This window comes from Neopsephotus bourkii, unplaced genomic scaffold (genome assembly GCF_033783945.1).
Source record: "Neopsephotus bourkii isolate Nb327-2 ecotype Australia unplaced genomic scaffold, CSIRO-AGI_Nbou_v1 NB_730, whole genome shotgun sequence".
Lineage (NCBI taxonomy): Eukaryota > Metazoa > Chordata > Aves > Psittaciformes > Psittacidae > Neopsephotus > Neopsephotus bourkii.
This window is the reverse complement of record NW_026901228.1, coordinates 2,106,268-2,123,579: the sequence shown is the minus strand read 5'-3', so window position 1 is coordinate 2,123,579 and position 17,312 is coordinate 2,106,268. Positions and strand designations below refer to the sequence as shown.

The 17,312-nt window shown below is 37.2% G+C and overlaps 1 protein-coding gene across 1 annotated transcript in view; it reads left to right on the top strand.

The window, feature by feature from the left end:
• Positions 1–17,312, top strand: part of LRP1B (LDL receptor related protein 1B) — a 739,603-nt gene that overhangs the window by 584,427 nt on the left and 137,864 nt on the right. The window contains exons 43-44 of the mRNA XM_061354354.1: positions 11,820–12,012; positions 12,468–12,593. Coding sequence (XP_061210338.1) covers positions 11,820–12,012; positions 12,468–12,593 — 319 coding nt within the window. The remainder of the gene's footprint in view (positions 1–11,819; positions 12,013–12,467; positions 12,594–17,312) is intronic.

Genomic DNA, 17,312 nt, shown 5'->3' with positions numbered 1-17,312 from the left:
CTTCTGGAGATGCAGACCCTTACTGTGAAATCTGTTGGCATTAGTATTGAGCCTGAAGCATCACTGTCCTAAATGTTCTGTAATATCAGCTTAAAAAAAAATGTAGAGCTAACTTCAGTGGAAGAGATAGAGAAATATTCAGCTTTGCATGGGAGGATTATAATTTTCCTTCCGGTGCCCTACTTATCTGGGTAAACCGGAATTTCTTTTGTGTAATGCTTCTGTATTACTGTACAAGTCTTTTTTCTTTTCTGACTATGCATTTTCAGATATATTCAGCCATTCAGATATATTCAACTCCATTGCTCTTTCCTTATAATAAATACATTTTTGTACTCTACTTGAGTAGAAACTACTTACGTGCTCTATTAGTTTTAGCTCAAGTCGACCTTTTGCTTGGAATGTGCTGAAGGCAGTTTATCCTTGTTCATGTTTCTGTTGCATGTTTAGCTCTGCATTTCTCATATCTCAAGAAGTCTTTTAGGGATTTTGTACCTCCCAAAGTGCATGATAGAATCAATGAAGGGCATGTTCTGAATCATATTTTCAGTTCCCAGGTCTACAAGATAATATCTGGTACATCAGCTCACTTTCGTGTCTATTACTTTTTAGTAAATTCATCATACACTGTATAAAAGCTTTTAAATATTTGCATCTGAAATGAAAACGGCCTTATCCATGAGAAGTTCAACATATTTTGTTTAGGCAGAATTTCCTTATCAGAACAAAATAAGAGAGCCAAGCTTGTAATAGCAGAACAGGAGAAGTAAAATCAGCATGACAATGCATATAGTCTGCATCATTTCTTTGGCTTTTTGTTTTCTTTTTTATAAATTAACCACAGTTCACCAATGTTTTTAGGTGCAGTAACTGTATCAGAAACTGGGCAAACCACACCTATATGGATTCTAATGTCTACAGTTTCTGAGTATATACTGTCAAAACTGATAAACTCCCTGAGATTTTTCCTCAGTAAATCCACCTGTGTATCTGAGAATAACATACAGTAGGCCCTTTGATGGTTTTCTTTGGGGTTTTGTTTTGTCAGTTGGGAGACAGAAAAACTACTTTTACTTCTTTCATAAATTCCCTTTTTTTATCTGTTAATTATATCTTGATTTGAAATGCTGTACAAAACCTGTAGTTACTAGTATTAAATTCGGGCCATACTTTCACAGATGATTCATACCGTTTAGATCTGTATGTCATTCAGTTGCTGTTGCATTTTTGTGTTAGAAAATGTAACATAATAGCACATGGTGTTCTCGATATACATGTAACGGATCCATATTGAACCATGTAAAAGCTCAACAGTGTTTGCAGAATTGTCTCTTACATTACTGAATAAAGTGATCAGAAGTTTTAAGTGGGTTGCATGCAATGAGCTTGAAGTTCCTAATTAAATTACAAAGGGATATAGTTAGTTCAAATGAAAAACTTGAATTTCTGCCATTTGAATTTTTTCTACATCCTGCTTCATTCATCAGTTCTCGAATGTGTCTTACAAGTGACTAATCTGAATAATTATGTGTCTGGAAAGTGCCTTAGTTTTCTATCTACCACATTAAAGTATTCTTCAAGTGGACTTCTGAGAGGCTTGTTGCCATTTTAAAAGTGCAGGAGATTCAGGTAGAGGAAATTATCTGTTTTTCTCATACTTTTCAGCTTTCTTAACTATTGCCTTTATAGGACTTCGATCACAATTTGAAAGTTCTAATACATAATGACATCTTCTTGACTTTCTGTCCTTTGTCTTCTATTTTATTGTCATTTTTGATGATTGACAGTATATTAGAGGATTTTTTATTTTTTATTTTTTTTATTTCATCACTTGATGTATTCATCTTTATTATAATTGCAAATGACAAACCGGTGTATTGATTTAAGGTCTATAAAAATGTCTATATGAAAGACATACGCAACTTCTATTTCCTTCATAAGTAGGATCTGAGGCTGATACTTCATTGTGTTTGCCTGCAAGTTAAAAGAAAGTTCAGACACTCTTTATGTTCCTGGAGCTTGAGCTTGAATATAAACTGTTGCATAGATGCAGTTTTATTCCTGTGATTTGCTTTTCTGAAGTACATTACCTGCATTACCATCTCTACCGACAAAGTTATTTCTCTGTTGCTATTTCTTCCCCATTACAGTAACAAAGAAGTTCCTGAAAGCAGTAAGTTTAGTCCAGCATGACCTTCTGAGGGCTTTTGGGGAGCTTTAGCTGTACTGTGTATGGTTGGTTGTCTTACACCAACTTAGGTTTTGGGAGAATCCGTTGAATTTGTTGTCAAAAATACTGATCTACCACATGCTATGAGCTTTGAAACAGAGTTGTGTGCATTTTCTGGGTTTTGAAGGCACTTTTTCTGCATTAGTTAGATGGGGATTGTCATACCAGAAAAAAACCCACCAGGCTGCTTTATTCAAATTAACTGTACTGGCTTTACTAGCAGAGCTTCAGCAGAGTTGTTCATCACCGTGGAGATGCATGCGTACTAATACAAGTATGCTAGAATCCAACCAGCAAATTGTATTCTTGATCTAGTGAAATAATATTTCCATGACAGTTGTTTTTCTTCATTCATATGCTGCGCAGATGGACAAGATACATTAGGAGAATACAAGCTACAGTCATTCCACTGTTTTTTGTGAGCTGAGATTCTTTAGAGTGTTTCAGCAAGGTCCTCCCATCAAACACCCCTCAAAAACAGTTTAAACAGATTACTCTTTTCCTCCTCTATCTGCGTCATTGCTTCTAGTTTCAGTTAGGTTAACAAAGGTAGAAACTGTATAGTAGAACATGAAATGCTAATGGTAACGTAATGAATTTTCTTCTAGGTAGCAGCTTCTTTCTTCATTCTGTTCACCACAATAATCTAATACATTGAATGGGTAGAAAATAATGCAGGAGTATCGAATTGACTTTTTTAAGTGGACTGTAAGATTTTATTGATTTTGTGTCAAGGTGGTATTTTAATACTGGTATTTGGTTGCTGGAGTAATCTTTCAAGTTTGAAAGATTTTTTTGGGTTGTGTTCTTTTTTATTACTTAGAAGATAGTCAGTTTTGTTGTTGCTTGGTTTTGAATTTTCGCTTTTGGGTTTCTTCTTCTGCTCTGTCAGATCTTGCTGTTTAAAAAAACACAAGTGCTAATTATATTTTTCACAGTCCCTTCTCTTTTTCTCCTGCCCTTAGTTGGACATAATATTGTGGCCACACTTGGTTTTAGCTGCTTAATGCTTTAAGTATAACATTTTGTGCCTGAACACAGAGTGAGCCAACAGCAGATAAACCTGATTTAATGTTTGGACTTATTTTTCCGATAAATCATGACCTATTTTGTTTGAGTGTATGTTGGTTTTCTTGGTGGTTTGGTTTTGGGTTGGTTGTTTTTTTTCTTTTGTGTCTTGTTGTTTTGCATCTTTTTTTTTTGTTTGGGCTTTTTAGCTTTGCTTTGTTTTGGCTTGGTGTTTTTTTCTTCTTCAGTGTTGAATATTCTGTAACATTTTGTGTACTGAGAACCTAGAAATAGAAGTCTGGTTATTTTCTAACATTCAGGCTGAAATGTTTTGGTCTCAGTTATGGTTTTGTGGACCTGTAGGTGTGATTTTAAAACTCAGTATGGTTTTAGAGGTGATTCCAGTAATTATAACCTTTGTGTAATTGCAACCTTCCAGTAATTATAATTTTAAATTTCTAGAATATATGGTTTTATTTTGTTGGGATTCTATATTTAAGCAATTAAACAAATGTCAAAGTTGATTTTCAGCTTCTGTTATCTTCAGTAACATTTTATCAGATCTCTTCTTCAGAAGTGCGAGTTAAAGATTTGGCTGTGCATTTATGAAAAACATGACTTTGGTTGACATCTAAGAATACTTTTTAGACCTGGCATTGTATTTATTTTTAGTACAAGTATGATTGAGAACGGCAGGGTAATTTTGGTCAATTCTTGGAAAGTATTCATGGTGACCTCGAGAAGTGGCTGAATAACTCACCAAAGCATTAGCAAAAGTAGCCAGAACAGATATAAGTAATGCAAAATATTAACAATTAGAAATGTAAAATTCATTTCTAGCGTGAAGAAACAAAAAGTAATTGTTGAACAGGAAGCACTTCTGATTTTGTTACATTGCACTTGGACATTTCTCTTGAAACAGGATTTTACCATTCTTGGTAAATGGGGCATGTCCCTTGTATCCCTTGCTGTGTGGTTGCAAATCCAGTTATTATGTGTTTTTGAAAGAGACAATAAATGAAAATCCATTCATCAAAGGTATGACAATGATGAAAATACAATCTTTATTCAGACCAATCAAGAAAAAGCATGATTATTTTTAATGGGGTATTGGCACTATTCTTCCACAAAATCCAACACAAAAGTTGACTATGAATTCTAGTTTCTTTTGTGGCAAAAGGAATGCGTAACTGGTAAACTCACAAGTTCACCAATTACAAGTTCTTTTTCTGGTTATAACCTTCCTTTCCAATTCCCAGCCACACCCACCACCTCAAATATTTATTTTATTCATAAAATCACAGAATGGTTTGGGTTTGAAGGGACCCTCAAGTTCCAACCCCTGCCATGGGCAGGGAAACCTTCCACTAGACCAGGTTGCTCACAGCCCCTTCCAACCTGGCCTTGAACACTGCCAGGGATGGGGCAGCCACAGTGTCTCAGCCTGTTCCAGTGTCTTATTACCCTCACAGTGAAGTATTTCTTTCTAACACATAATCTAAATCTTCCCACTTTTAGTTTAAAGCCATTCCCCTTCCTGTTCCTACATGCCCTTGTAAAAAGTCCCTTTCCAGCTTTCTTGTCAGCCCCTTCAGGCACTGGAAATCTTACTTGTTTTGTGGTGGTTTTTTTCCTCTGGTTAAGATAACTTTTTTTCCCCAATAACTTCACAGTGTTGGAAGATCAGAATTTGAATACTCCAGGTAAAGACTGATAGATTTGTTTATCTAGGAAGAGATAGCATTTTTTTTTTTATTAAAGCAGTAACATCAATAAAAGGCAAAACATGGAGTGTGATTTAAGTGTATTTCTTTAGGTGGCTAAGTCAAATAAATAAAAGCTATTACTTAGGTTATTTGATTTTTTTCCTCTGGCTACGCAGCTGATTCCTGGTATCACAGTGTCTTTTTTTTTTTTTTATAGATATCTATAATCTTTTAAAAACAGTATTCATAACTGAATAATAAATGTTATGCTATTCTGTGTCTTCTATTTGAAACAATAAAATCCATTAGCTAATTTTGATTAATGTGGTGTTGTGTATAAGAAGGTTCTGTCAGACTGCAATTTCTGATTTTCATCTGAAATGTTATTTTTAGTTTACTGGTATTGCTTTATACTTGTATAATTTATTATAGAATTGGCTTTAAATTGCCATTAATTTAAACCTTTGTAAGTATAGTTCTGTATACTAGATTTGTCATTCTAGTGCAGGCCCCTGCTTGTATTTGAACCCTTTAAGGGCATTTAAAAGCTTTATTAGATGCCACTGCCCATTTATTAATCACTTTGAAAGAAAAGTGTTATCAATAAGCCATTTGTTAGAGCTAAATTAATGAAAAGCAACTTTTGTACTTTAAACCCAGCAGGTAACTCAGTAGCACACAAACGCTCGCTTAGCCCCCAGTTTCCCTTCAATGGTGGGATAGGGAGGACAATCAAAGGAGTGTAAAACCTGTGGGTTGAGATAAGAACATCTTAATAACTAAAATACAATATAATACTAATATCATACTATATAATAATAATAGAGATAAGGGAAATAACAAGGGGAGAGAATATGAACTAAAAGGGGAAAGGAAAAAAACCTATAAACACAAGTGATGCACACATAATTTCTCACCACTCACTGACTGATACCCAGCCTGATCCAAGCTGTGATCAGTTCCTTCCAGGTAACTTCCCCCAGTCTGTATACTCGGCATGACGTGCTGTGGTATGGAATACCCGTTCGGCTAGTTTAGGTCAGATGTCCTGTCTCTGCTTCCTCCCAGCTTCTCGTGCCCCTCCTCACTACAGAACATGAGAGACTGAAAAGTCCTTGATCAGCATAAATGCTACTTAGCAATGACTAAAACACCATTGTGTTACCAGCATTGTTCTCAGACTAAAGCCAAAACAGAGTACTGTACCAGCTACTAGGAAGACAGTTAATTCTCAGCTGAAACCAGGACAGCAACTTTATATTTTAAGCTGGTGGGTTAACTTTATAAACTCATTTTTAAAAAATGTCTTTTTATAAGTCAGACGTTGTCATGGTAAGAATTGCCATGAACCTATTGCTTACTGATAATTTAATGCAAGTTCTGTGCTTCGTACTCATCCTGGGCCAGCCAGATGGTGTCACACAGGGAAGATTTCAGAAGGGTCACAGTGTAAGAACCTGAATTTTTGTTACATGATACTGCTGGTGAATCTACAGTTACCTCTGAACAGAGCTGTAGACACTGCTGGGAAAATGGACATGCACGCTGTACAGACTGCAAAATTTAGAAACATAGATGACTTAGAACAGGTCTGATACATAGTAAATTTGGTTGACAATGGATCCTCAGGCCTTCCACATGATTTGGCAGGCAACCAAAGGATGAACATATTTTCAAAGAAATCGTCTTTCGATTTCAGTTAATTCTGCTCATCTAGTTGTGCCATCAAGATTAAAAAAAACCCAACAAGCAAAACAAACAAACAAAAACTCTAGAAAGTTAAAAGGGCTGTAAAGGTGACCAAAACCTAGTAGAAATAGGAATACTTCATTTTGAAAGCGTGAATAAAGCCAGTGATGTTAATCTGTAACTTAATTGAGGAGACTTTCGTGAATGGAGCACTAGTGAACAAATGTTCCTGGATGTTAGCTTTTGTGACCCTTTATTTGAATCTCAAATCTCCCAAGGTTAAATAATAATGATCAGTTCTGTAATGAACTTACATTCTTTTAACAAAGAATTCCTTTAACAAATAATTTCTGGAGAAAAATTATGACATTGCTGCAGAACACAGAAAGCTGAACATAGTGGTATCTTTAGCATCGGCTGTGACAATGAAGTCTTTCAAACTGGTGCGATTTCACACTATCGTGGAGGAAAAAAACTGTGGGGTTGCATAATCTGCATGGCCAGATTTTGTACAGAACTTTCAGAATCATACATGATCAACTTTATTCCCTTTCCCCCAGAAATGTGTCTGAATGTGAATAACAAAGGTTTTAAAGTGTAGTACACAAAGTGTCTTACAGTAAGTGTGCACAGTTACAGAAGAGGCCTTTTTGTTATTGATACATTCTCATTAATCTTTTAATACTTTTAATTTTGGAAAAATGTTGGTTAGAGAAAATGTCCTCTTGGTACATTTTTCAGTGGCAAAATTCTTTGCTGAATAAAGGGATATGCTGGTCAGACCTTTTTTCATATATGCGGAAATATATGATATACATAGTAATGCATAATTTGTTATAATTATGTGATTAATATAAGTAATTTTGACACTTCATCTGTATAAGTGAATTTAAACATGGCCAGAAACACTCCCATACACTGGACTACAATTATTTATGTTAGCATTGTTGTAATACCCTGGGCAGTGAACAGACATAGGTGTGAACAAACTCACATTGAAGCATTACGTGGTATTGAATACTGAAGAGCTAAGGCATCTTAATCTCCAAAGCATTATAAGGGAAAAAGGAGCAGTGGGAGGGATGTTATTCCACAAACTTGAATTTGGATATCCTATGTATTAGGTGAATTATGTATATGAAGGGAAAGACACACACCCCCCCTTACTTATTTATTTATTAAGTATAGGATTGTCCATTACTACTTATTTCTCAGTTCTTCATTTAAAAAAAAGTGGTGCACAACGTTCACTTGCAAGTAGGCTAAACAGTGTACCAGTTCGCTCTGCATGCACAGTGCAACCTACGTGCATGTGTGCACACAGCATCAATAGCTCAAATTCATCAGATGTTCAGTGTATATGCAGATAATTATCCTTTATATTTCAAGTAACTCAAATTGTTATTATAAAGGTCCTTAGGGAGGCCTCATAGCAGCCTTCCAGTATCTGAAGGGGTGCTATAGGGATGCTGAGGATGGACTATTCATTAGGGACTTTAGTCATAGGACAAGGGGTAATGGGTTAAAACTTAGAGAGGGAAAGTTTAGATTGGCTATAAGGAAGAAGTTCCTTACTGTGATGGTGGTGAGGCACTGGAATGGGTTGCCCAGGGAAGTTGTGAATGCTCCATCCCTGGCGGTGTTCAAGGCCGGGTTGGACGGTGCCTTGGGTGGCATGGTTTAGTTTGAGATGTCCCTGCCCATGGCAGGGGGGTTGGAACTAGATGATCTTGAGGTGATTTCCAACCCTAACTATTCTATGCTTTTGTAAAGGAAATAAAGCAAATGAAAAACCACTGTGACCTAAATAGAGATATAGGTTGAGCATTCATGATTATGAAAAGAGTGATTTCTGTTAGGTAGTTAAAAGGAAGATTATTATTATTATTATTGTTGTTGTTGCTGTCATTTCTGGTTTAATCCCAATTTCCCTACGATAAATAGCAGCTAGATATATAGAGAGGTTTTTTGCCAGTCTGGATCAGAACTGTTCCTGGTTTATATATATACATAAACTGTTTTCACAGAGAAACATGAAAGAATGCAATGCAATAAATATGTTCAGAATATTATTTATTTCCATTATTTATCTAATGGATAATAATCCCATTTCACTAACTCTGGCCAAAATTAATTTTTCAACTATAGAACTGATTAAAAAGTGTTATATTCCTCAGAATGTACATGTGTTACATATTTAATACTGATGTGTAGAAAGAAAGAGCATGTATGAAAATATTTCACAGGGACTGTGATTTAGACTGGGATTAATTGTATTTCTGCAGTTTGCTTTCAAACCCTACCACAGTGAACTGCAAATAATATTTTCTTTCTAGATTTTAAACTGATGATTAGTATAGTGACTGAGGAGTTTAAAAAAAAAAAACACAAAACAAAACATGTTGTCTTGGGTTCAAGTTTCTAATGTGATCATATGGTGAAAGGTCTTCAATTCTGAAACATGCTTTTTGCTTTGATTCATAAAGACTAAGAATTTTTAGACTTTCAGCCATGCTACAGTACCTCTTCTTCTCTTTTTCATTTGAGCTATTAAGCAGGTGTCCTGGGTTCAGCACTAGCAGTCGTCTTTTCTGCTTCTTAGTAGCTGGTGCAGTGCTATGTTTTTTACTTTCAGCCTGGGAACAACGCTGATAACACCGATGTTTTTAGTTGTTGCTCAGTAATGTTTATTCTAATCAAGGACTTTCTGAGTCTCATGCTCTGCCAGGGAGGAGGGGAAGCTGGGAGGAAGCAGAGACAGGACACCTGACCCAAAGTAACTAAAGGGGTATTCTGTACCACAGGATGTCATGCCCAGTATGTAAACTGGGGGCAGTTACCCAGAAGACCTATATTGCTGCTTGGGTGAGCATGGGTATCGATCGGAGGGTGGTGAGTGGTTGTATTCTCTTCCCTTGTTATTTCCCTTACCGTTATTATTATCGGTGGCAGCAGTAGTAGTTTGTGTTATACCTTAGTTGCTGGACTGTTCTTATCTCAACTTGCGGGATGAAAACTGGATGGCTTTTGAATACCCTTGATACCTGCCTATTGATTGTGATGGGGATCAGCATGTTGGCACACATACTGAGTGTGTTTACCCACAGCCATACTACCCTGGGAATGGCCCATTTTTTCTTATCTTGAAAGTTAAGCAGGTTCAGATTTGGGTCTTGTCTAGGTTTAGACAACGATATAGGAGGACCACCAATAAATTTTCCCCAAGGCTGGACAGTCATGAGTGGCAGGTTGTGTGGGACAGTATGGGCAACTATCTAGTCCAGTGGGCCCCACCAGTGCTTTGGAAGTGTCGGAGATGGAAGGCAGCTGTATGGAATCCCCAGTGACAAGTAGCAGAAACTACTGAAGGAGAGGGTGAATCGAGTCAGTTTTCCGAGATGAAAGCCATCCAGCTGGCCTTGGACATTGCTGAACGAGAAAAGTGGCCATTACTGTATCTCTATACTCTCATAGATGGTGGCAAATTCCCTGTGGGGGTGGTTGCAGCAATGGAAGCAGAGCAACTGGCAAGAGGTAAACCCATCTGGGCTGCTACACTGTGGCAAGATATCACTGCCCGGGTGCAGAACCTGGTGGTGAAGGTATGCCATGTAGATGCTCATGTACCCAAGATTCGAGTCACTGAGGAACACCAGAACAACCAACAGGCAGATAAAGCTGCTAAGATTGAAGTGGCTCGGATGGACTTAGATTGGCAACATAAGGGTGAATTATTTTTGGCCTGATGGGCCCATGACACTTCAGGCCATCAGGGCAGAGATGCAACATACAGATGGGTAGTGATGGAGGGTTTGACTTAACAATGGACAGTATTGCCCAGGTTATTCATGACTGCGAAACATGTGCTGCAGTTAAGCAAGCCAAGCAGTTAAAGCATCTCTGATATGAAGGATGATGGCTGAAGTACAAATGTGGGGAGCCCTGGCAGATTGATTATATCACACTCCCACCAACCCGCCAAGGTAAGCACCATGTGCTTACCGTGGTGGAAGCAACCACCGGATGGCTGCAGACATACGCTGTGCCCCACACCACTGCCCAGAACACTGTCCTGGGCCTTGAGAAACAAAAAAAAAAAGAGATTTTGTGGCGACACGGAACCCCAGAGAAAAATGATTCAGACAATGGGACTAATTTCTGGAGCAACCTTATAGACACTTGGGCCAAAGAGCATGGCACTGAGTGGGTGTATCACATCCCCTACCATGCACCAGCCTCTGGGAAAATTGGATGGTACAATGGGCTGTTAAAAGCTACACTGAGAGGTGATGGAACTTTTGAACATTGGGATGTACATTCACCAAAAGCCACCTGCTTGGTCAACACCAGAGGATCTGCCAACAGGGCTGACCCAGCCCAGTCAGAACTTTTACATACTGTAGAACAGGGTAAAGTTCCTGTGGTGAACATAAAGAATTTGCTGGGGAAGACAGTCTGGCTTATTCCTGCTTCAGGTAAAGGCAAACCCACTTGTGGTATTGCTTTTGCTCAGGGACCTAGATATACTTGGTGGGTAATGCAGGGAGATGGGGAAGTCCAATGTGTACCTCAAGGGGATTTGATTTTAGGAAGGAGTAACCTGGAAGGGCCAGATTGCTGCTCAGGTTGGGCTGGGTGTTGGTTGGCGGGTGGTGAGCAGTTGTATTCTCTTCCCTTGTTGTTTCCCTTACCATTACTATTATTGGTGGCAGCAGTAGTGGTTTGCGTTATACCTTAGCTGCTGGACTGTTCTTATCTCAACCCGTGGGAGTTACATTCTTTCAATTCTCCTCCCCATCCCTCCGGAAGCAGGGGGAAGAATAAGTGGGGTGAGCAAGCGAGCGGCTGCATGGTTGTGAGTTACCGGCTGGGCTTAAACCACGACAGCAGGTAGTGTGTTGAGTGGGTATTTTTACAGGCACATTTAGATAAACTGTGGTTTTATTTTTTATTTTTTTCTTAATTAAGAGACAGCTGCCTGGATTTCTGATGTTTGGACTCTTGTAGCATCCTTTTGATGCACTTTAAGTGCACCTATTTAATTTTTTTCAGGTGCTTTAAGTACAGTAGAATTAAGTGTTTTGTCTAAAACTATGAAGTTATTTGAGTCAGTTTGCACTTTTAAAACTTCTTGTTTAGCAATAACGTTCCTTCTCATGTTTCTCTTCTGTACTTATGTATTTTAGGTAATAGTTAAATCTGGACCAGGGACCTTTCTCAGCCTGGCTGTATATGATGATTATATCTTCTGGTCAGATGGAGTGAGGAGAGCTATTCTCCGTTCCAGTAAATATACAGGAGGAGATACAAAAGTTCTTCGTTCTGATATCCCACATCAGCCAATGGGCATTATTGCTGTTGCCAATGATACTAACAGTTGTAAGTTACAAAGCAAGATAATGTTATTTTGTTAATTCCAGTATAATTTGTTTCAAGAATTTTACTTAATTTTAACCAAGTTAACACATTTCATGGTGTTTCATAAATGCATTTTATTGTAGGAAATGTTAACAAAAGATTGGCTATAACCTCTTCCCCAAGTAAATGTTATTGAATGACCATTTTCTGCTGTGGACATTGCTCTCATTTGATAGGAGGCAAATAATTTCCTGTCAAATATCAGCAGTTTTGAATATTTTTTGAGTTTTAAATTATTAGAGTAACTCCATTGTTTATCTTTAGTATGCTAGTATCTGAAGGATTTTCATCTGACTGAGAAAACTTGAATCAGTTGCCCATGAATCTGAGCTATGTCGATCTCTGCTTTCTCAAAGGCATTGGCCACTGAAGGAAATTTAATAAACAGACTTCATATTTTATCATTTGTTTTTCAGGTGAGTTATCTCCTTGTGCACTAATGAATGGAGGTTGTCATGATTTATGCCTTCTGACTCCTGATGGACGAGTAAACTGCTCATGTAGAGGGGATAGAATACTGATAGATGATAACAGATGTGTGAGTAAGTAATACTAGCTGACACAATGTTTTTCTATGGTGTGATACACTCAGCTATCATAAGCAAAGACAGTTGGCCCAAGCCGTTAATTTTTTTGATTTATATACTGTAAAAATGGATCTGGCAATTCAGCATGTGCGAGGCTTTTTTCTGTTTCACGTCTTACAAGGCTTTCAGGGTAAAAAAGCATTAGTACTTAAATTTACTTTGGGAGTAAAAATACATTCATAAGTATCTACTTATTATAAATTCTTATTTGAGGGTAAATATGTTAATAAGCTCCTTAAATTCTAGTTTGGGTAGTTGTGTTCTGCTCACCATTTCCTTTTTGCAGTTTGTTTCTGTTGAGTACAATTATTTTCATTTCTTGCCCTTAGACATGTGAAAGTATTTTGACTTATTAACCAGCTGTTGTATTTAATCATATAGAATTGTGGATTAGTAATAGGGAAATGTATCACTTTAAGTTGGCAGACTCCTTGAGACTGATGTTGTTGTTGAATGTTCTGTATTACACTGTTTCAAGTTCTCCTGGTATCTTCTCAGGCTTCTTCTGAACCAATGTCTCAATACCTGATGAAGAAAATAAGAATATGTGGTCATCCATTTCAGCTTCCTTAGATCACACTGTCTTTGTGCAGAACTGAAGTTTATGGACATAAAACATGTGCTAATAATTTGGAAGTGTGCAATATATGTACACACTCTGCACTCTTCCAGCTTTTCTAATAGTTTGGAAAAAGTCTCTGTCGCTTTGCTAATGCTGTGCCTTAGCAGGAGTCAATTCACTGGAAAGCTTTGCACAGTTTCCCTATGCATAACCCACATTCATAACATGCAATATGACTGTGCTTCTCCCCTCAATAAGTGTAGCTTTTTGGATTTGTAATGAACAAAAAAGCCCGGGGGGAAGGAAACATGTGGTTCCTTATGTCTTGATTAATGTCACTGTATTATAGCTCTTCTGTCAAAGTTAGAGACCCCTTCCAAATTCCAGGGGTTAATCAGACCTTTACCTGTGTGGGGCAGAAATCTGAACTCTTGGATCAAGTTTTCAACTTCAGTATTTATTTGCCAAGTATGCCTGTTCTGCTGCTTCATTTTCATAGCTTTGATCCACCTGCTTTCTCTAAATCAAATTTTTTTATCATAACCATAGAGAGACACTATAATATTAAACAAAAATTACGTTTAAGTTTTGGGTATGATTAAGCAGGAAGTGTAGACAGTTTACCTGCTTCAGACTCTTCTGTTACAGTCTGTTGCTCCTGCACAGCCTAACAGTGGCTTCTTTTCTACCAATACAGAGTTGCTTTTAAAACTCTGGTCTGTATGTGGAGAACTGTGTTGATGTGGGATATGAAGAGATATAGTTCCTCATTGACATGCTGGTTATTTTGCTAGCCTGTTTCTTTGCTAACGGATTTTATTTTAGTCATGCCACTGATATTTTTCATGCTAGAATGTTACTAGGCTTTCCTGGTATATCTGAATCAATAGTATTTTCATATCAGTATTTTCATAACAGGACAAAATACTGTTGTTTATTGATCAGTTGAAGAAAAGCAAGAACTGTTCTTCTGTCTTATTCTTCCTCCCATCGTATGCCTTTTATCAGCAGTAACAGCTGCGTAACTAAAAGATGACTTCACTGATTTTTTTGACTGGGAATTAGATTTCTGGGGGCTTTAGACCCAGTTTTGGTTGGATCAGTGAGCAGAGCCTATTCAACTTGATGATGCAAGATTTTGCCCAGGGAAATTGTGAATCCTCTATCCCTGGTGGTATTCAAGGCCAGGTTGGACAGAGCCTTGGGTGACATGGGTTAGTGTGAGGTGTCCCTGCCCATGGCAGGGGGGTTGGAACTAGATGATCTTAAGGTCCTTTCCAACCCTAACTATTCTATGACTCTATGATTCTAAGATCAGTAGAGCCAGTTAGAGAGAACTAGTGAAAAGACTGTAATGAGGTAAAGGGCAGAAATACACCTGAAGTACTGGCATTATTTTAAATTGGCTGTAGGCATCCTTAAGACTGGACCCCAGTCCTTTAGAATCTGATTCTTAGGCTTGGCAGTTCAGCTACACAGCTCTGAGGAGCCTGTAAGTAGTTTTATACCATACCAGGCTAGTTGCTTGGTTATCATGTATAAGACTTTATTTTGATCGTATTTATTTTGATCCATAGCTTTGCCTTTTACTCAGTTTCCTAAAATATTGGTATTAAATGAAACCAGATGCATGCATTAACTATGCATATTCATAATGCATATCATATGATATATGCATATATATCATATTCATATGCATAATCAGTGTAGTCATGCAGAAGCTACCAACATATCCTGAACAAATATGTGAATTACCAAGGTTCTCTTCTATGCTTTCGCGCACTTCATAGTTCCGCCTCCAACTTTACCCTTGGCTCACACATATATGTTATTATTTCTTAAGTATTTACATAGTGCATTATAAGGCCACTGAGATTTCAGAGGAGGACCTCATTCTGAAATTGAGTATATGGAAGTGTGAGGGTTAAAACTCTTATCCTTTAGACCAGGGAATATACAGCTGATCTAGAGTCAAGATGCAGTAGTAAAGTAATGTATAACTAACCTGTATTACATTTACAGCTCGTACTCAGCAACTGCTTTGTCTTGTTGTATAATTGAGACACAATGAATTTTAAAAATTATTTGCAGTGATAAAGATTTCAATTTAAATTTTAGCACTTTCAGAGTAGCAGACTTTTAGTTTAGTAACAGAATCCAGTGATCAATTGAGCTTGTATGGACAGGAATCTGATTGTTAATGGTTTAAAGATAAATAAGACTTCACAACGTCACAAAAAGATATTTTCATCTAGAGCCAAATATTTCTGCTTCCTGCAGATGGAATTTTACAATCACCTTATTTCACCTCCCATATTGCTAAGTTTTACTGATTTTGATCATTCAGGTGGAGCTAGATAATTTCCATAAGTTTCATTGCCTACCAGTTTGCACTTGATCCTGTGGGATCAGCTAGCAATCTCCCATCCCTTTACCTGTGAGATTTAGTATGATAAAGTACAGGGATTGCTAAAGACTTAAAGTAGGTGCTGCCAACTTCTCTAAATCTGGCAAGGAAGTTTTCCTTCATTGATATGGTGGCGAGGGCCTAATGTTTGGTTTGTTTTTTTTACTGCCTCACAGGAGAGCAAAAACCTCATTTGCTGATAAAGAAGAGATCAAATCGTAGCAGGTTACAAGTTTTTCAGTGCTTGGTTCAGGTATTTGCATCATGGAAATTTCAGTTCCCTAGATTAATTAGAATTGGAGAAAATACAAAGAAGAGTTGGAGTAGCAAGAAGACAAATCTTTCACTGATCCTCATTTTACCTTAATTAAATGTAATGGCTGTTGTCAATTTTGTGTAATGATTTAAAATTGTTGCATGAATGCCATGGCCTGTTTTTTTTTGGAGGTGGGAGAGAAAGATGGCTGCTGGCATCCCAGAAGAGTTTGAAAAAAACAACCAAGATGGAAAACATAATTGCTATTATGGTAGCAGGATACTGCTTTCTTAGTGACAGTTACAATCTTTGCATATCTATCATAATTACTACTGAGATAGATAAAAGTATCTACATGCATTCATTGAGTCTGGTTAGGGCTGTATCATATGAGTGACTGAAGTTAAACCTTAATTAAAGAGCTTTATCTCACCAGTTTTTTTACCTTGAAAGTTGGGGTTTGAAGCAATCCTACAATGGTTTCCAGTTGGACTTAACTGAGAAAAGATTATACTATACATACTTCCCCCCCTCCCCCTTACTCTAAAGATTGCAATCTAAGATACTGAACTAGATAAACTAAAACAGTAATTGAGAATGACTTTTCACAAGATCTAAGTTTTTAAAATGCTTAAAAAGGGGGGGGGGGGGGAAGAGGGAAAACTAATTTCTGTGATAAGCTAGATTAAAATTTAAAGGGCTGTATAAATCATATACAAGATCAGACCTCACCTATAGATCAGAATCTATACTTTCAGCACTTTTATATTTTACTTCATCAAATTGATAAGTGTTTTCAGTTTGTGTTGGCTTGTTGCATATAGTGGACATTGGTTCTTTCTGAATTTGTGCTGAAGTAATTATAATGGAAGCAAGAAAAAAAGCGTAATTATTAGGTATCATTTTCCTATTCTTTCTCCTGAGTTGTATATACTTGTCCTTTCTCTCAAGTTTGATATTTTGTTTAGAACCATACACATGAAACAAATATGCCTACTATTATGTGTCAATTTTGTGATACTTTTCTAGTTTCTAACTGAACTAAAAGAAAATCCACATGCAAGAAAAAAACAGAAGTTAAAATTTTAAATGTACATCTTATTCTCTTCCAAACTAATAGGTAAAACATTCACCCTAAGAAGGTGGGAACACAAAAACTACCAATTCATTTTTTTATTTATTTTTATATATAAAGAAATAAGTAAAGTAGAAACAGCAGGTTTTCTTCATTGGGTGTTAGGCTGTATCTTCAATATTGGATGTACTACAGGAATGCCAGTACCTGTGTACGTACTGAGTATCTGCACAGTGCCACAGAGCAGAGTCCAGAGTTCAAATTAACTGCGAGGTAATAGTGTTTGGTTCTTCATTTTGGATGTGCTATTTGAAGAGATTATTTTTAGGCACCTGTTAAGAGACAGTTGCATAGAAGCTGGGGTTGTGGAGAAG